Source organism: Mobula birostris, chromosome 5, assembly GCF_030028105.1.
Source record: "Mobula birostris isolate sMobBir1 chromosome 5, sMobBir1.hap1, whole genome shotgun sequence".
Classification (NCBI taxonomy): Eukaryota; Metazoa; Chordata; class Chondrichthyes; order Myliobatiformes; family Myliobatidae; genus Mobula; species Mobula birostris.
Genome location: NC_092374.1, coordinates 78405175 through 78425960, shown reverse-complemented (window position 1 = coordinate 78425960; position 20786 = coordinate 78405175). Strand labels below are relative to the sequence as shown.

Sequence of the window (20786 nt, the reverse complement as noted above, 5' to 3'; positions counted from 1 at the left end):
TCTCCTTGGATTAGTACAAACAGCACAGTTTACATCAGAACTGCAGGGGAACTAATATCCTTAAGGAGGTTTGCTAGTGCTACTCAGTACGGTCTAGCATGGCAGGGGGATAAGAGCCACAGCAGCAAAGCAGGACTGAGGACAAGTAAGATGGCATGGCAAGTAAGATTGAAAGGAAGGACAGCAAGGGGCAAGCTATTAAACACTGAAGTAATGATGGGCTGAAATGTGTTTATCGCAACACAGAGAATTATGGATGAGGTGGAACTTGCAGCCTTGATCAATACAGGTAAAATATGATATTCTTGCGGTACAGACTATTGGTTTTCTGAAGGACAGGACTGGAAGATTAATGTTCCTGGGTTTCACTGTTTTAAAGGTGATGGGTTGGGGGAGGGGTTGCAGGATTGACACAATAGAATGTCCCACCAGTATTCAGAAAGGACACACTTAAGGGCTCATCCTTCGAGGCAATCAGAGTGGATCTGAGAAATTAAAAAGGTACAATGACACTGATGGAACGTTGCTATAGGATAACCAACAGCCATTGGGAGGTGGAGAAACACGGACACAGATGATGGAAATATGCTCCAAACAATGTTTTCATAGTGGTGGACTTTAACTTCTCCAGTACTGACTGGAACTTAATAGAACATAAAACATTACAATACAGGCCCTTCAACCCACGATGTTGAGCTGACCTTTTAACCCAAGATCAATCTAACTCTTCACTCCTACATAGTCTTCCATTTTTCTATCATCCATGTGCCCATCTAAATTTTCTTAAAAGCCTCTAATGTATCTTCCGGGCATTCCACGCACTCGCCACTCTGTAAAGAACTTACTTTTCACATCTCCCCTGTACTTTACTCAATCACCTTAAAATTACGATTCCTGGTATTAGCCATTTCTGTCTTAGGGGATAAATCTCTGGTAATCTTATCTATGCCTCCTATCATCTATACACTTCTATCAATATCTCTCATATTCCTTCACTGCAAAAAGAAAAGCCCTTGTTCACTTAACCCATCCTCATCAGGCATGCTCTCTGATCCAAGCAGCATTCTGATAAATGTCCTCTGCATCATCTCTAAGGTTTCCACATCATTCCTATAAATGAGGAAACCAGAACTGACCACAATATTCTAATGTGGTCTAACCAGGGTTTTACAGCTGCAACATTACCTTGCAACTCATGAATTCAATCCCTCAGCGAATGAAATCCGACAGATCATATGCATTCTTAAACATTCATTTACTTGCACTAGAACTTTGAGGGAAATATGGATGTGGACCCCAAGACTACCTGTGTTCTGCCTTTAAGTATGACCTTCCAAAGTGTATTACTTCACACATCTCTGGGTTGAACTCCATCTATCACTTCTCAGCATTGTTCTGCATCCTCTCAATGTCTTGTTGTAACCTACGACAACCTTCTTCACTATCCAGAACTCCACCAACCTTTGTGTCATCAGCAAACCATCCTCACATTGCCTCACCCAAGTCATATACATATTTTTTGTATATATTTATATACACATATAGAATATGTTCCATCTACAACCGCCCTCTGCCTTCTGTGGGCAAGCCAATTCTGAATCCACACCGCCAGGTTTCCCTGGATCCCATGCCTCCTGACTTTCTGAATGAGCCTACCTTGGGAAACCTTATCAAACACTAACTAAAACCCATATACATCACATCCACTACCTTACCTCCAGTAGGCGCCATGCTCAAATAATTATCAGGCTTCTGAAGCATGACCTGCCCCTCACAAAGCCATGCTGACAATCCCTAATCAGACTATGCTCTTCAAAATTCCATCAATCTTATCTCTAAGAATATTCACCAATAATTTGCCCACCACTGAAATAAAATTCACTTGTCTACAATTCCCACAGTTATCCCCACTCCCTTTCTTGAACAAGAGAATAATACGTCATCCTTCCTGCTTTCTCTTGACAGGATCTTCCATATTTTGTCAACCATGGTTCTTTCACCCTACCATACTTCCCAAATTTTAATGGGAGAAACAATCCAGAACTCCATTCACATGCTCCCTAAACAATGTCCACATTCCAGTGTGCATTTCCCGGAGTACATCCATCCCCAATTTATGCTCCCAAGTTTCTGCCAAATACCATCTACTCCCTATTCTTGCCAAAGGCCAAGGTGAAGTTCAGAAGTTGAGCACACTCTCTGAAGTGCTCACCCACCAAGAGATCTGAACACCTGACCCATTTACTGCCCAGCACCTGGTCCAGTCCACTATGGCCAACCTCTTAATACAAAAGGCGCAGATCGGGTGGTACATCTCCAGTGTATCCACGAGGTGTTCTTGAAACAGAATGTGGAGAATCAAACTACAGAATAAAATATACCGGACATGCCTTGGGAAATAAGCTGTGCCAGACCTGATAGTGAGTGAACATTGAGGATAGTGACCACAACTATTGTCTTAAGATAATGAGAATGTAATCAGACCGGGAATGAGAGGGTTAACATATGAGGAACGTTTGTCCGCTCTTGGACTGTATTCCTTGGAGTTTAGAAGAATGAGGGGAGACCTCATAGAAATATTTCGAATGTTGAAAGGCATGGACAGAGTGGATGTGGCAAAGTTGTTTCCCATGATGGGGGAGTCTAGTACGAGAGGGCATGACTTAAGGATTGAAGGGCGCCCATTCAGAACAGAGATGCAAAGAAATTTTTTTAGCCAGAGCGTGGTGAATCAATGGAATTTGTTGCGACGGGCGGCAGTGGAGGCCAAGTCATTGGGTGTATTTAAGGCGGAGATGGATAGGTTTTTGAGTAGCCAGGGCATCAAAGGTTATGGTGAGAAGGCGGGGGAGTGGGACTAAATAGGAGAATGGATCAGCTCATGATAAAATGGTGGAGCAGACTCGATGGGCCGAATGGTCGACTTCTGCTCCTTTGTCTTATGGTCTTATAATTATGAATAGGGATAAAAGTTTGATATTGCTAGGGACACTACATTGGGGAGAGGATGAATTACAATAAGACAAGACAGGAGCCAAGAGATGCTGAGTGAGAGCAGCTGCTGTCGGACAAATTCATCTCGAACATGTCAAAATTGCCTAAAGATTTGTTGATTGGAGAGGGACTAATTTTTTTTCAGGAAGGAAAGGGAAGTACGCACAAGGTTTAGGAAAATTAAATCGAACTGGATCTTTGTGGAAAGTGCTCAGACAGGCAACTAGGATGGCCAAAAGGAGCAATAAATGTCCTTGGCAAGTAGGATCAAAGAAATTCCCAGTTCATTTTATACTTATATAATGAAAAAGAGTAGAGATAAGGACAGGACAATTCCACTCAAGCATAAAGCAGAGACTTCCAGTCAGAACAAGAGGCTGAGATACAAAATACTTTAGCATTGGTATTTACTGTGGAGAAAGATTTGGAGAATAGTGAAGGCGGAGCAGGGCATGCCAATGTGCTGGAAAATTTGAGATTAAAGAGGAGGCAGTACTGAATCTTCTGAAAAACATCAAGGTGAAAAGGTCTCAGGCCCAGATAGCATACAGTGCCTATAAAAGTATTCAACCACCCTCCCCTCTTGGAAGTTACATTTTATTGTTTTACAAGATTGAATAACAGTGGATTTAATTTGGCTTTTGACAATGAACAGAAAAAGACTCTAGTCGAAGTGAAAACATATCTCTACAGTGATCTAAATTCATCGCTTTTGATTCTGCCTACAATTAGTGTCATCAGAAAACTTAAATATGGCATCTCCACACAGTCATAAATGTAAAGTGAATAGAGCAGGGGGCTAAGCACAGCCTTGTGGCGCACCTGTGCTGATGGAGATTTTGGAGGAGATGTTGCAAATCTGAACTGACCGGGGTCTGCAACTGAGGAAATCAAGGACCCAATTGCAAAAGGAGTGTAGGATTATTCGCCCTTTCAAAGTATTTATTAAAGGTGTTGAGTTCAGGAAGTTAAGCAGCTCAGCTACTTATGCTGGTGGTTTTGCCTTACAGAAAGTAATGTCATGCAAACTCTGCCACAGCTGTCATGCATCTGACATTCACAAAGAATGGCCTTTTCATTCTTCTGTTGGCCTTCTGTAGGTTATACCTGGACTTGTAAAAGTCTGGATCACTGATCTAGAATGCCACAGATCTAGACTTATCTGGGGCCTCAGGTTTGGAAAGACTTGCTGTGCTCTGAGGCACACACTCATCCACGCAGGGCCTAATGAAGTCGGTAACGGCTGTGGCTTATTTTCAAGATCTGAAGACAAATCCCCTTAACAAGAGCCCATGGTATTACAGGAAAGATGCGTACAAGGATAGAGCATTAGCTGATAGGCAGGGGGGACAACAAGTGGGAATAAAGGGAGCCTTTTCTGATTGGCTACCAATAATCCACAGGGGTTAGTGTTGAGACTAATTCTTTTTACATCATACATCAATGATTTGGATGACGGAATTGATGGTTTTATGGCCAAGTTTGCAGATGATATGAAGACAGGTGGAGGGGTCAATAGTGTTGAGGAAGCAGGGAGGCTGCAGACGGACTCGGACAGATTAGGAGAATGGGCAAAGAAATGGTAGATGGAGTACAGTACAGGTTTCCCCCGCCATCCGAAAGTAGAGCGTTCCTATGAAACGGTTCATAAGTCGGAATGTCGTAAAGCGAAGAAGTAATTACCATTTATATGGGAAAACTTCGTGAGCGTTCGCAGACCCAGAAATAATCTACCAAATCATGCCAAATAACACATAAAACCTAAAATAACAGTAAAAGCAGGAATGGTATGATAAATACACAACCTATATAAAGTAGAAATACTCCTCTACTACAATTGCTTGCACAGATCTCCATAGTGAAAATCTCACGCAAGTGCTCTCAGCAGAAAATCTTACGCAAGCGCTGTTGGCAGAAAGGTACTCTCCAGTAATCTTTAAACTATGAAGCTGCCAAATCTACCAAATAACACGTAAAAATACACAGCCTATATAAAGTAGAAATAATGTATGTAAAGTGTAGTATCACTTACCGGAATTGGGGAAACAGCGCCGAGCACACTGATAAAGGTGTGTTAGACTGAGTCGTCACAGGTTGGGGTAGTGTAGTGGCCCCTACCCTCTGGGATGCCAACCCAATACATTGCCGCGAAGAACACAGCAGTAGCCAGGAGGCACACAGCACCTCTTTAAGAAAAAAGCTGAAATAAACATGCTAATTAATTAGATGCTGCCCGGCATGTAATTGTCAGCGCAGATCAGAGGCGACTGCATCGCCTCTGATCTGGGCCAACAATTACGCGCTGGGCAGCGCCTAACTAATTAGCATGTTTATTTCGGCTTTTTTCTTAAAGAGGTGCTGTGTGTCTCCCGGCTACCGCTGCATTCTCCGCGAATTGGTACAGTATCTGTCCGGGACCCGGGTGTTGGGGTGGTGGGACACGGGGGTGTCATCTCATCGTCGATCAGGGCAGGCAGCTCATCTTCTCCTATGACTGCCCGCCTCGATGTCGAAGGTCGAGGTTCATCGTCTGCTGTGGCTGATGAGGAAGCCTTGCTTGACTGCTGAGCCTCCCGCATTTTTCTATCCTACAGTTCTTTGTAAGGACTCAAACCATCTTGCAAATATCCCCTAAACCTACGTACCCTTTCAAAATTACAGTCGTACTTTATCATTGCAGCAAAAATCTCACGCAGTTGCTTCACTTTCGCTACTGTATTCAGTTTCCATTGTTATCCTTTCCTCTTCCAATTGCATCAGCTCCTCATCTATTAGATCTTGGTCATGAGATGCCAAAACCTCTTCAACATCATCTTCGTCAACTTCCACAAGCCAAATTCACTTTGTCCTTGCTTCGTTCACCACAAAACGCTTAATTATGTCTAATTTTACGCTGAGTGTAACACCCTTACTATCTCTTTTAGGCTTTTCCGACACCTTAGAACTCATCTTGCTAACGGCTGCTCAATGCAGCGTGTTTAAGCAATGCCGTTCCGAATCCGGGGGGAGAGCAGCTGCTCGGGGTGTGGGCTGACTTTTTCGCGCACTGATTTTTATCACGCGCTGATTTTCTTCATAACAGTGAAAACACCTTCTGAGAGCGAAAACAGGGCACTAATGTAGATCTTTCGTAACAGTGAGGTTTTGTAAAGCGAACATTCGAAAAGCGGGGGACACCTGCATCAGGAAGAGTATGGTGATGCACTTTGGTAGAAGGAATAAAAGCCTTGACTGTTTCCTAAACTGGGAAAAAATTCAAAAATCTGAGGTATAAAGGGAGTTGGGAGTTCTCATGCAGGATTCCCTAAAGATTAACTTGCAGGTTCAGTCTGTGGTGAGGAAGGCAAGTGCAATGCTAACATTCATTTTGAGAAAACAAGAATATAAAAACACAGATTTAATATGAGACTTTATGAAGCACTGGTGAGGCCTCACAGAGTACAGTGAGCAGTTTTGGGCCCCTTATCTTTGAAAAGATGTGTTGACATTGGAGAGGGTTCAAAGAAGGTTCACAGGAGTGAAAGTTTGTCATGTGTGGAGTGTATGATGGCTCTGGGACTGTATTCACTAGAACTTAGAAGAATGTTGGAGGGAGGTCGTGTTGAAATGTATCTTATGTTGAAAGGCCTACAGAGAGTGAATGTGCAGAGGATGTTTCCTATAATGGGCAAGTTTAAAACCAGAGGGCACAAATCAGAAGAGAGGGATGTCCATTTAGAATGCAGATGAGAAATTTCATCAGCCAGTGGGTGGTGAATCTGTAGATTTCACTGCCATAGGTGGCTGTGGAAGCCAGTTCATTGGGTGTATTTCAGGCAGAGGTTGATAGGTTCCTGACAAGTCAGCGTGTGAAAGGTTACAGGGAGAAGGCAGGAGAATAGGGTTGAAAAGAAAATGGATCAGCCATGAACAAATGGTAGAGCAGACTTAATGGGCTGAATGGTCTATTCTGATCCTATGTCTTATGGCCTGATATTTCCCTCCAACCAGACATGGTGCACTCACCTTCTAAAGTTGCTCCCGAAGTTGGCCTATTCCTTTTGACAGAGTGCTGGCCTTGAAACAAAACCAAATCCAATTAGACAAATATAGACATTATCAATGTTTGGCCACTGTGGCAGTGTGTTTTTGGGAGTAGCTATTTCAGGGTGACCCCAAAAATTGAATAAATAAAAATAAGGACTTCATGGAACTCAACCGATCTGATTCTGTTCAATAAATTACTACAATAATACACATTCTGTAGTGCCAAGGGTCAGCTTTCAAATATAAAGCTACAATGTTACGGCTATCGGGATTGAATATTGGTAGTACTAGTAGCATTTACTCTAATGTTCAAAAAGGAGATTGGACCACATTGCTGACACACGACTTAAAGTATTATTGAAAGGAACAATGAGCATATTCCCCTCAGTACACCCATAAGTTTCATTCCAGAGCCCTTGCTGTGGAGACATACCATAGCAAAGGAGAGATTCATGATTTGCAACATTGCGAAGCATCTTCAAAGCTTGCACAGCTACATTCAGATACATGAACCTGCTTGTGCTGCGGTCGAAGATGGTCTTTTCCTCAGATATGGCCTGAAATCAGTAAGCCAAAGAATGACAATCAACAAAAGTTGGTTAATTTGCTGCAGTATATTGCAGCCAATAGCCAAAGTAACTGTACTGAGAAGACCCTGAAGTATCAGCAATGCCAAACAGATAGCATTGGGCTCAGCACCAGGAAATAGGCCCTCCTACCCAACTCATCTGCATTGACCATCAAGCAAACATCTATACTAATAACTAATACTACACATTCTCCCCACAGTTCATCAACCCTTACCTACACTGGGGAGAAGTTACTGTTGTCAATTAACCTACTAGCACATGGCTGGCATGTGAAAGAAGTGGTGCATCCAGAAGAAACCTACAGTCACAGGGAAAACATGCAATTCAATATAGGTAGCACCCAAGATTAGGATCTCTGCAGTTATGAGGCAGCAATGATAGTTATTCAACCGCCCAGCAAATTTACCTAAACAACATAGACATCACAAGCAATGTCGTTGACATTTATCCTAACTGGTATTTAACCCCTACCAAATTTACAAAGAGAATAAAAATTGAAAATGCCAAAAGCATGCAGTAGGCCCAGGAGCATTTGTAGAGAGAAGAAACAGGTAACAGAACTGACAAAGTCTTCAGCTTGAAAAGTAAACCCTTTCGTCTCTCCACAGATGCTTCTCAACCTGCTGAGTGTTTCCAGCCATTTTTGCTTTTCATTTACAAACAGAATTATGTAGCGTCACCTCAACTTCCATAACAGAGGATTTACCACCTGCATAAAGGTAACAGGGACACCCAGATTTTGACAATGCACATACAGCCCTCAAAACTATTAGTACTGAGGTACACAAGTACCTTAAAAAAATAATTTTATGGGCATCTTCGGCTCATAAGATCCAGCAACAGCCTTTATGAATCATCTGAGAGGTAAACTCAGACTGAAGGGTCAACAGATATAAAGTTCACTCTTTTTAAATGCTGAGCGACCTACTGAATATTGCTGGGTTTTGGTTTTATTTCAAATAACGGAATCTGCAGTTTTGCTTTTAAACGGAGGTTCTGTGGTCACTAACCACTTTCTTATAAGCCCCAAAGATGGGTTGAACCAATTCATTTGGGGGGGGGGGGTGACATTTCAGGTTATTCGAAAAGGTAAATTCAATAACAAGCTGAATTCTGAAAACTCACATTTCCATACTAACCTTACTGACTGCTTCCTGACGAGACGAAGAGGTCTTCAAAAACTCTTCAATAAAGAAGCCAAGGTATCGCTTGCGGATATTTTTGGAGACTTTAGAACCTCGCTTTGCATTTGTTCTCTATGAAAGACAGAACTACCTTGAGCACAGAACTGAATAAATGTTCAAGGACAACAAATCAGTCCGCATACCTGTGTAACTGGGACTGGTGCAGCCGGACCCAAAGTGTCATGTTCAGCTTTTGATGCACTGCCCAAGATCTTTCCCGTCAGTGGCACATTACCTCTAGAGCTACAGGAAGCACCTGGGACCTTCCTGAAAGAATCCCTGAAAACTGAAGGACTCAGAGTTATCGATAAATATTAAGAAATGCTGATCTTTAATGACGGATTTAAACCAGGGAGGAAGGGGAATGCAAACCACAGCATTAGGGCAAGAAGCAGCAGGGTTTGGGATGACAAATAAGAGTGGAAGGACAGTAACAGACAGGATACTAAACAGGGTAGGACTGATCAGCTAAGATATTTATTTTGACACAAGTATTATGGATAATGAGGATGATCTTGGAACATAGATTATTCTATGGAATTACAATGTTGGAGAGTTAGATGCATGAGGGACAAGACTGGCTGCTCCAATTTCCTGATTTTTTTATTGCTTGAGACATGATAGAAAAATGGGGTGGGGAGGTAAGAGGAGGAAGGGTTGCACCACAGAAAAGGGAAAAGTCACAGCTGCGCTCGGAAAGGACAGTGCTGGGCTCATCCACAGAGGCAATCTGGGTGGAGCTCAGAAGTAGCAGCCATTACACTGATGGGATATTAGAGGATACCAGCCACCGAGAGATGGTGGAATGGACATTGCAAACAGATTATGCAAATGTTCAGGAACAACAGGTGGGGAACCTTAACTTCTCCACTAATGACTGGAACTTCCTTGATACAAATGGCTTAAACAGGGCAAGACTCATTTCATACATCCAAGAGGGGTTCTTCAAAACAGTATGTGGAGAGTCCAACTAGTGGAGAAAACAAACTGGATCTGGTTCTGAGAAATGAACCAGGCCATAAATGATATTGGGTCAACATTTTGGGAACAGCAAAAAATAAATCATTGTTTTACAATAGTTATGAGTAAAGATAAAATTGAATCTTGTGGGAAGGTACTAGGTTGGGGAGGGCAAGTTTTAACAAGATAGGAGCTCAGGGATGTTTAATGGGAGAAGTTGTTGTCAGACAAGTCCACACCTGACATGTGGGAGTTGTTTAAATACTAGTTAATCAGAGTTCATGATAGTCATAATAAGGGAACCTTGGATGACCTGAGAGGTCCTAAATTTAGTCAGGATATAAAGGAAAGCATATGCAGGGCTTAGGAAGCTAAAACCAGACTGGTCCCTTGTGGAATATGAAGGTAGTAGAAAAGTGTTCAAGCAGGTGACTGGGAATGCATTTTGGATTCAGAACTGGCTTGAACATAGAAGACAGAATGGGGTGCCATAGTTTTCTTGGAGGTCCCATGGCTTTCCTTCCAGGATCAATGCTGAGACTTCTGCTCGTGGTATGTATATATGGGTCATGCACTTTATTCTTTCTACCAAAGCTGTAGACTTTTTCTGAACAGGGAACAGGGAAGAATTTAGGTTCAATATTTTGTTATGCACCCTCACACTCTGAAAATGAGCAAATGAAAGCAATCTCAGATTGTGCAAAGTATCATCGTACACTTCTCAAAATTTATCGCCAAGGGATTAGAGATAGGCCAATTACATCAACAAGTTAGCCTCACCAATGATCCAAACGACAGAATCAATGGTTTTGTGACCAAGTTTGGAGATGAATCAGATGTAATTGGAGGGGCAGGTAGTGTTGAGTAAACAGGGCATCTGCAAAAGGATTTGGACAGATTCAGAGAATGGGCAAAGAAGTAACAAATGGAATACAATGTAGAGAAGTGCATGATCAAGCACTTTGGTATGAAGAATAAAGGTGTAGACAATTTTCTAAATGGAGAAAATTTAGAAATCAAAGGAGCAGGATTCCCTGAATATCAACTTGCAGGTTGAATCAGTGGTAAGGAAGGCAAACGTAATGTTAACATTTATTTAAAGGGGACTAGAATATAAAAGCAAGGATGTAATCTTGAGGCTTTAAGACATTGACCAGATCACATCTAGAATATTGTGAGCAGTTCCGGTCTCCATGTGTAAGAAGGGATATGTTGACATTACAGAGTCCAGAGGAGGTTCACAAGAATGATCCCAGGAATGAAAGGAGTAATGTACGAGGAGCATTTGATGGCTCTGGGCCTGACTCCTTGGAATTCAGAAGAATTGGGGGGAGGTGGGGCGAAAGAATCTCATTGAAACCAATTGAATATTGAAAGGCATAGGTACAGTGGACTTCTAGAGGTTTCCTATAGCAGTGGTGTCTAGGACTGAAGGCCACAGTCTCAGAATACAAGAACTTCCCTTTAGAGGAGGAATTTCTTTAGCCAGAAAGTAGTGAATCTATGGAATGGATTACCACAGATGGCTGTGGAGATCAAGTCATTGGGTACATTGAAAGAGGAGGTTGATTAGTAAGGGCATTAAAGGTTACGGGGAGAAGGCAGAAGAATGGGGTTCTAAATCAACCGTAATGGAATATCAGAGCAGACTCAATGTGCCGAATGGCCTAATTCTGCTCCCATATTTTAAGGTTTCTGGAATGTTATCTGGATATATTCCAAGGACATGGAATAGGTCTCAACTTGAAAGACCTCAGAACAAAAGCACCAACCACCTGGATGATCACCAAAAACTAGTCTTAAAGATTTACCTGTTTCCACATTGCTGGCAGACTGAAGCTTTGAATTTTGCACAAGTAGCTTCTTTTGAGCCAGACAATCAGACACTGTTGCTTTGTAAACCTGGCCACCTTTAACATTGGCCATTATCTGTATAGCCTGCTGTTGGATCACCTTAATTCGACTGTGACACTTCAGCTTTGATGCCGGTGGTATATGCGGAATAATCACCCGGTTAAAACTTGATCTGCCCTTTTAAAATGAAACTGCCTTTTAAAAATCTATTTTAACAATGACACTTCATCATTTAAAATAAGACAAATGTCAACATCAACTGGTTTCCTTAACTTGCTTGACAAATTTGAGGAATTCTTTAAGGAAATAACAAGCAGGATACACAAAGGAGAATTAGTGGATGTTATGTACATGGACTTTCAGAAGGCCTTTCACAAGGTGGCAAAAATAAGACTGCTTAGCAAGATCAAAACCCATGGTATTATGGGAAAGATACTAGCATGGATAGGGCATTGGCTGACTGACAGGAGGCAAAGTGTGGGAATAAAGGAAGCCTTTTCAGATTGGCTGCCAGTGACTAGTGGTGTTCACAGAGATCGGTTTTGGAACAGATTCTTTTTACATTTTATGCCAGTGATTTGGATGACGAAATTGATGGCTTTGTGGCCAGGTTTGTAGATGATACGAAGATAGGTGGAGGAGCAGGTGGTGTTCAAGAAGCAGGGAGGATGCAGAAGGACTCAAATTCAGAGAGTGGGCAAAGAAATGATAAATGAAATACAGTGCCAGGAAGTGTATGGTCATGCACTTCGGGAGAAGCAATAAGAGCAATGACTATTTTCTAAAATGGAAAAAAATTCAAAAATCCAAGATGCAAAGGGACTTAGAAGTCCTCCTGTAGGATTCCCTAAAGGTTAATTTGCAGGTTGAGTCTGTGGAGAGAAAAGCAAATGCAATGTTAGCATTCATTTTGAGAGGACTAGAATATAAAAGCAAAATGCTGAGGTTTTATAAGGCACTGGTGAGGCCTCACTTTGATTATTGAGTAGTTTTGGACCCCTTATCAATGAGGGGATGTGCGGACATTGGAGAGGGTTCAAAAGAGGTTTACAAAAATGATTCCGGTAAAGAAAGACATCATATGAAGTACGATTGATGCCTCTGGGCCTTTACTCACTGGAATTTAGAAGAATGAAGGGGTATCTCATTGAAACCTAGCAAATGTTGAAAGGGATAGATAGAGTGAATGTGGAGATGATGTTTATCATTGTGGGAGAGTCTAGGAACAGAGGGAACAGCCTCAGAATAGAATAGAGGGTCGTCCATTTAGAATGGAGACAAGGAGGAATTTCTTTAGCCAGTGGATGGTGAATCTGTGGAACTTATTGCTACAGGTGACTGTGGAGGCTTGGTCACTTGTGTATTTAAGGCAGAGGTTGATAAGTTCTTGATTGATCAGGGCTTGAAAGGTTATGGAGAGAAAGCAGGAGAATGGGGTTGAGAAGGAAAATGGATCAGCCACGAAGTGGTGGAACAGACTCATGCGCCAAATGGCCAAATTCTGCTCCTACATCTTATGGTCTTATACAAATATTATGTTTCATAAAACGGGAATATCAATAGCACAAAATATACAGCAGATGCCATTAAACCTCATTTGATGGGATGTTCTTCAAACAAAACATTTCTGACATCTGTAATTGTTTCATAAATAACATTGTCACCTACTGCATGATTGATCTGAAACCTCACCATCACCGTTTGGTATAACATTAGGCACAACCATATTTCTTTAGTCAAGTTAATTCTGACAATACTTCACTCTGCTTTAAAACCTCAATTTCCTGAATTACATTCTTAGATTCTGGATTCTCCATGCAAAATTTTTACTGTTTCCCATCCTCTCCGACATTCAAGTTTAAACCATAAACAAAACAGTTTCTCAGCAGGTCCAAGTCTGAGCTATCCAACTGCTCCCAGGAGTCCCAGTGCCTCCAGAATCTAAACTCCATTTTCCTGTGCCATTTCTCCAGCCACATATTCAAGTGCAACTACCTTCCTATTTCCCTCAACACACATAAAAGTTGCTGGTGAACGCAGCAGGCCAGGCAGCATCTCTAGGAAGAGGTACAGTCGATGTTTCGGGCCGAGACCTTTCATCAGTTCTAACTGAAAGAAGTGCTAATTTGAAAGTGGAAGGTGGAGGGGGAGATCCAAAATGATAGGAGAAGACAGGAGGAGGAAGGATTGAGCCAAGAGCTGGACAGTTGATTGGCAAAAGGGATATGAGAGGATCATGGGACAGGAGGCCGGGAGAAAGAAAAGGGGGAGGGGGAAGCCCAGAGGATGGGCAAGGGGTATAGTGAGAGGGACAGAGGGAGAAAAAGTGTGTGTATATAAATAAATAAATAACAGATGGGGTACAAGGAGGAGGTGGGGCATTAGCGGAAGTTAGAGAAGTCAATGTTCATGCCATCAGATTGGAGGCTACCCAGATGGAATATAAGATATTGTTCCTCCAACCTGACTGTGGCTTCATCTTTACAGTAGAGGAGGCTGTGGATAGACATATCAGAATGGGAATGGGACGTGGAATTAAGATGTGTGGCCACTATTTCCTTGTTCACTAGTATTTGCACTGGGAGTTAATTATTAGTTTTTCCAGACCCAAAGCAGTGCTTCTTAATCGCTTCCCAAATCCTTTAAAGTTTCTTTTGAAATTCCACAGCACACACTTCAATGTCAACACAAGTTAATAAACTTCTGCTAAATGTGTTCAAATTCAAAAGTTAGATACACATTTATAACTCATTCCAATTAGGTTTTATCTAATCATATATACATTTTGCTTTCAGAATATCTTTGTAGACGTGTTTAAAACATCAAGTACTTTATCAATTCAACTAGTTTAACCCTCTAATTTTCTCAAAATTAACTATTCTGAAAATCTACCTTAAATTTTGCAACGTGAGCAATCCTCTTCTTTTGCTTTGTGGGAGTACTTGCTGCATTCACAGATATTTGTATGTCCTCAACAGAACTCTAGAGGAGATAAACATAACAAGAAACATATCAAGAACACTGAATCATAACAGAGCATGAGGACAAAAAAATATTTGAGCAATATAAAATAAAAAGGTGTGAGAAATATAGAAAAGGCAAATAACGCTAAGAAATAACGCTTTGTCATCTCTGTAAATAGCAGAGCCAGCTTGAGGAGCTGAATAGCCTCCTCCTGATTTCTCCAGCTCAGATACAATCAGTCTCTCTTGTACAGCTCATCCCTACTCTAGATCACAATGATCCAATAACTTGAACCCCTGCCCCCTGGACCACCAATTCAGCCACTGGGAGAGAATGCTAGCTTTAACATACTGCTTTTTGGGCCCTCTCCCAATTCCCCATACTCATTGCACAGGACCTCATCCCTCTTTCCACCCATGTCATTGATACCGACATGCACCACATCCTTGGCTGTTCAACCTTCCCCTTGAGAATGTTCCGCAGCTGCTCCAAGACATTCTTTAACCTGAAACCTAGGAAGCAAAATACCATCCTGGAATCTCTATTGCAGCCACAAAATCTCCTGTCTGCCCTCTTCATTGGAGTATCCTTTCAATTCAACTCTGCCTGACTTTTCCTTTACCCAGCATGCTTCACAGGGCATCACTGCTGCTGTGCCCAGAAAAGTTACCACCACCCCCACCCCAACAGTATCTGAAGGGGTGTACATTGCTGACTGGAATGGCCACAGGAGGACCCTGCACTGTATTTCCTTAAACCTCTCCTGCTGGTTCCCCAACTATCTACACTTTAAGAGCTTTAGAGAGGTGAGCACACCTCATGGAGGTACAAACCACATCTTTGGATTACAGAAGAGCAAATACAAGTAAAGAAGATTGGTTTCTTGTTGTGGAGATGTGCACTAATTCACCACACATATTTTGGTGCCTCTGACTCGATTTGAGGGCAAATGGGTCAGGGAAGGAGGCGATGAGGAATATGATCGAGATTCCCAACAGTTGTGGTCCACATGTTCCACCTTCTGAGAAGCCTTTCAGCAACGGGGAGAAGACAGACATAAAAGTGAAGCCGTCTTACACTTTTAAAAGTGAAATTCCACTCAAATAGGTGGCTATCAATTTATTTTCACCAATATTTCATTAAGGTCCTGGTGTTCAGCAAATAATTGCCTTCCAATCACAGGACATTCCAAAGTGCCTTGCAGTTCAACAGCACCTATGGAGAGGAACAGAGTTAATACTTCAGGCTGAACAATTCAGAGTCCTCAGCATGAAATATTACCTTTTTGTCCCTCCACAGAACCTGCATAACCAGCTGAGTATTTGCAGGATTCCCTTTAAAAAAAAAATGGATGTTGTAAGTTTTAAAAGTTTTGAGCTGCTTTATTGCCAATTGTTAGAAGTATAGATATTGCAGTAAAACAGGAACACTAATTGGTTCCACTGGGATTGCATTCCCTCAGTGCTGCACTGGGGCATCAGCCTGGATCATATGTTTATTTTGAAGTACAGCTCACTAGTCACAGATATGCATCAAAAAAAAAATGCAGAGGATAATCACTGATCCACAACTGACCAAGCCCCACAATACAGAACCAGACCTGGTGACACTCTCGTGTACATCTGATGTCACATTTAACTACTGAGTACCAAATTAGAGCAAGGCAAATTATGAGAGCATTCCGCAGGTATGTTAATCGGGGCGGCTGCTTTTTGGGCAAGTTCACATCTGACACGTGCAGACTGTTAAAAGACCAAGCGCACTGGCGCAGGACAGATATATCCCAGTAAGAAGAAAAGAAAGGTCAGGGAATCTTAGATACAAAGAGAAGCATTAAATTTAGTCACGGAGAAAAAGGAAAAATTATGCAAGGTTTAGAAAACCAAGATCAAACAGAGCCCACGATGATCATGCAGAAGCCAGAAAGAACAAGAAGTGAATTAAGAAAGCCAGAAAGAGCAGACTGCAAGAGTAGAATTAGAAAATTAGGCCCATCAAGTCTGTTCCATCAATCATGGTTGATTTATTATTCCCTCTCAACCCCATTCTTCTGCCTTCTCCCTGTAACCTTTCATATCATATCAACCTCTCACCGTCTAGGTAGTCTCCAACCCCTTGGTATGAACACAGAATTCTCCAACTTCCAGTAATTCCCTCCCCCTCCCTTCCTCTATCCCTATTTCACTCTACACTCTCCCCCAGCTCCCTCATGGTTCCGCCTCCTTCTTCTACCACCCATTGTTTTCAGGGCTATGATGTCAATGCTTCCCCTCCCCCAACCCTTTGTCTTTCAGATTACTGGTCTTTCAACTGAAGCTACAAGCATTCTTCAAATCCTTCCCCATCTTTCATTCTTCAGTCCTGACGAAGGGTTCCGGCACGAAACGTCGATTCATCGTTTCTAACTGATGCTGCCCGACCTGCTGAGTTCATCCAGCTTACTGAAAGTGTTGCTTTGATCACAGCATCTGCAGATTATTTTGTGTTAACCTCTATTATACCTGTTTACCAGGGAGAAGCCATGAAAAGTCATTGGCAAATAGTATTAAAGAGAAACCCAAGACATTCTATACATAGACCCAGAGTAAATAATGAGTGAGTAAGACCTGTCTAGGGAAAATAAAAAGAGGGAACATGTCTTGGAGATGGAGGATGAGAATGAGGTTCTAAATGAGTACTTTGCTCCAGTAGTTACCCAAGAGAAAGGCATTGAGGGTAGAGAGATCAGCGTGGACATGCTAATTTGCTCGGGCAATTCAAGATAAAAGAGATTGTGTGCAGCCTTTTAAAGAACATTAAGATGAATTGGTTCTGAGTGCTTGTTGGACTATACCTCAGGTTAAGGAATGTGAAAGATGAGATTGCTGGGGCCTTGATCCAGATCTTCAGGTCCCCTCTGGCTGCAGGTGAGGTCCTGGAAGACTGGCAAGTAGCTACTATTCCAAAATTAAAGTAAGGAAACAGGGTTAATCCTGGAAACAATAGACCAGTGAGTCTTGAGTCATTCATAGGGAAGTTACTGGAAAGGATTCTTAGGAATAGGATTTATCAACATTTGGAAAATCATCACCTAATTTGGGAAAATCAGCAACACACACAAAGTGCTGGAGCAACTCAGCAGGTCAGGCAGCATCTATAGAAAAAAAAATAGAATTGATGTAAAACCAAATCAGCATGACTTTATGTCAGACATGGCATATCTTACTGAGAGCTATGGATGTTGTCTACATGGATATTCATAAAGCATTTGACAATGTCCTTTTCAGATGCTTATTCAACTGAGCAAGATGCATGGGATCCATTGCGATTTGGCTGTTTGGATGCAGAATTAACTTGTCCATAGAAGACCAACATTAATGGTCAATGGGACTTATTCTAGCTCGAGATCTGTGACTAGCGGTATTCTGAAGGGATCCATACTGGGACCACTTGCTTGTGATATATTTAAATGACTTGAATGAAAAGGTAGGTGAATGGGTTAGTAAATTCATTGATGTTCTGAGGATTGGTCGTGTTGTGGATGGTGTAGATGACTGGCAAGTGACACAGCAGGATATAGAACAGTTGCAGATATAGGCAAAGAAATAGCAGATGAAGTTTAAAATGGCCAAATGAGAGGTTTTGCATCTTGGGAAATCAAATATAAAGAGAAAGTACACTTAATGGCGAGAGCTTTAGCAGTGTTGATGAGTAGAGAGATGTAGTGAGAAGGGATTAGTTTAGTTGGGCAAGTGATTACTGATTTCATTAGCTCAGCACACTATTGTGGGCCAAAGGGCTTGATCCTGTGCAATATTGTTTTATGTTCTATATTCCATGCTATTTTAGCTTCAAACCAATTCTATAACAGCCATGATTATCAAATAATCAAGCAGAACTATATTGGTCTGATACTTGATATACTTAATTCCTTGTTCACCCCCAAATGCTCAATAAATATGAATAAATACCTCTTCAGTTCCAGTGGTATTTGCTTTGATTTCTTGCTTTGGGGACTCATTAAAAATCCTCAAGCATTCTTCCATTGGGTCTGAGTCAGAGAATTCCAAAACCTCCATAGCTGTGGGGTTCAGTTTTTCACCTAAAAATGATTCTTCACTTTTATCACTTGCACTTTGAAGACTTCCATTCAAGCTTTCATTGCCAAAATAGCCAATATGGCTCTGTGTCTTCATACTGGCTTGGCCAATCATCAAGTTCTCTCCCAGCTTACTAGTGCAAGTAGTATTTGTAGTTTCCAATCTATTACTCCTCCCGTTGGTAGAGGTCACTTGACCAGTTTTCAGTGGAATTCCAGATTCTGATTGTTGCATTGCGCAGTTTGACAGTCCTGAAGTGTTCAGACAGATTGAACTTTGTTCTTTGGCTTTTCCACATTTCTGAACATTTGGCTCCGATTCCCTGCAATCATTTTCTAACTCAACATTGGAACAATAGTTCACAACTTGGCCCAAAGCCAGAAATACAACAGGCTCCTCAACATTGCATTGCTTAACTTCGCAAATTAAAGCGGGGTCATCACTTCCCTTTCTCTGAAACTCCCCATGATTCTTGGAACATGGAGTTAGTAGAGGCAAGTCTGGTACATCAATAACAAGTTCATCTTCAGAGCTCATCTCAGCTTCAAAAGGTTGACTGTTCCTCACTGTTTCAGACACTAGAGAATGCTTCATTTCAGAACTTGGTTTAATGGCTCCCTTACACGCCAGTTTCTCCTCCAAATCTTCATTACAACTTTTATCTTCCAGCGTGAAAAAGTTTACCAATGGATCATACCCTAGATCACTGCTGGGTTTACAGCATTCAACCAAATTTTGACTCCAAAGTGAACCATCAGTTTTATCATTGGAATTAGCCAGCACAAGGTCCTGGGATGCATCTTCACCAGAAACATTAAATGTACATTTACGTGCTGAACAGTTATATATTGGTTCTGGATTATACACAGCATAATTGCATTCATAGAAAGAGAAAGGTTTATACTTTATTGATGTCGTGCCAGTACAGGAAAAAGAGTTTGCCTGGCTGTTTATTGGAGGTATCAAGCTGTGACTGCCACCATCACATGACGAATGAAACATCAAAAGTTCATGCTGTTGCTCCTCCACCTCAGTCCTGATTAACTCAATTGCTTTGGTGACCTTTTCCAATTCAAGTACTGTGCAGGCAGTTGTAGCTGACACTGGTTGGTCATTGTAATTTCCCAAAATATTGGCCGATGCATCTGTTGGAACACCAGCAAAGCTTTGAAAATGTTATTAAAATTTGAAAAATGATCAATAGAGACCTTCCCTTACTCTAAACTTGGACTGGTGCATGGATGGGTGGGACTTTGAGGGATATGGGCCAAATACAGGAAATTGGGACTAGTTGGGTGGGTACCATGAATAGAACGGACTTGTTGGGCCAAAGACCTGTACCCACACTATATTGACCTCTGACTATGGCCTACCAACAGAAATAATCAGACTATAGCAGACAACCTGCTGAAAAATTCAGCAAATCAGGCATAGAGGGAAATGAACTACCAAGTGGAGCCAGTTCAGGTAAAGTGCTTCACCCCCAAAATGTCGCCACAGAAAGAGAAGACGAAGGCCTGGTGGGCTACAGACAACCAGAGAATTTCCCAATTACTCCATTATTCAGTGGGTCTGACGCCAAAACCAGGGACACAGAAACAAGAAACCAGTGATCAGGGACAAGAATAAAAGAGTCGCGTTCGAGAAACTGTTAACTATCTAAAGGGCATTTAATTTCAACTTGGGGACTACAGAACAACTTCCCTCAAGCGTCGACAGCATTAAATCCCCTCAGCCATTCGGCCCTCTCCCTTTTCTCCTTACCCTGTGAAGTTGGGAGTCTCCCGGCGTGTTCGAAGTGGCAGTAAACTCTATGGCAGCCGCTCAGAAAAGGACAGGGGAACCTACGGAAACAGCCACTAGAGCTCAACATCCCCACCCGTCCCAAGACCGTGTCGCACACGCGTCACCTGTGTCCAGCCGCTCGTTCTTAAAGGGGCGCGGCCACGATCGTCACCATATAAAGCGCAATTGATGACCCCATACCGAACGCATTTGTTATTGACGGTAGGTCGGGAGAGGAGTGTCCGCATTTGTGCAGAAAGCAAGTGGACTTAAAAGGGAGATTGGAATAGTAGTGGAGACTGGGTGTTTCATTACAGTGTGTCGTTAATGAAATAAACGTCTGGAAAAAA

The 20786-nt window shown here is 42.0% G+C and overlaps 1 protein-coding gene across 1 annotated transcript in view; it reads right to left on the bottom strand.

Moving 5' to 3' along the window:
* The window catches only part of LOC140197782 (RNA exonuclease 1 homolog), a 69168-nt gene extending 48644 nt beyond the window's left edge, over positions 1-20524 (bottom strand). The window contains exons 1-8 of the mRNA XM_072258229.1: positions 20416-20524; positions 18523-19796; positions 14501-14590; positions 11566-11785; positions 8938-9080; positions 8750-8866; positions 7454-7577; positions 7000-7050 (exon numbers count right to left, since the gene is read on the bottom strand). Coding sequence (XP_072114330.1) covers positions 7000-7050; positions 7454-7577; positions 8750-8866; positions 8938-9080; positions 11566-11785; positions 14501-14590; positions 18523-19796; positions 20416-20524 — 2128 coding nt within the window. The remainder of the gene's footprint in view (positions 1-6999; positions 7051-7453; positions 7578-8749; positions 8867-8937; positions 9081-11565; positions 11786-14500; positions 14591-18522; positions 19797-20415) is intronic.
* Between the last annotated feature and the right edge of the window lie 262 nt (positions 20525-20786).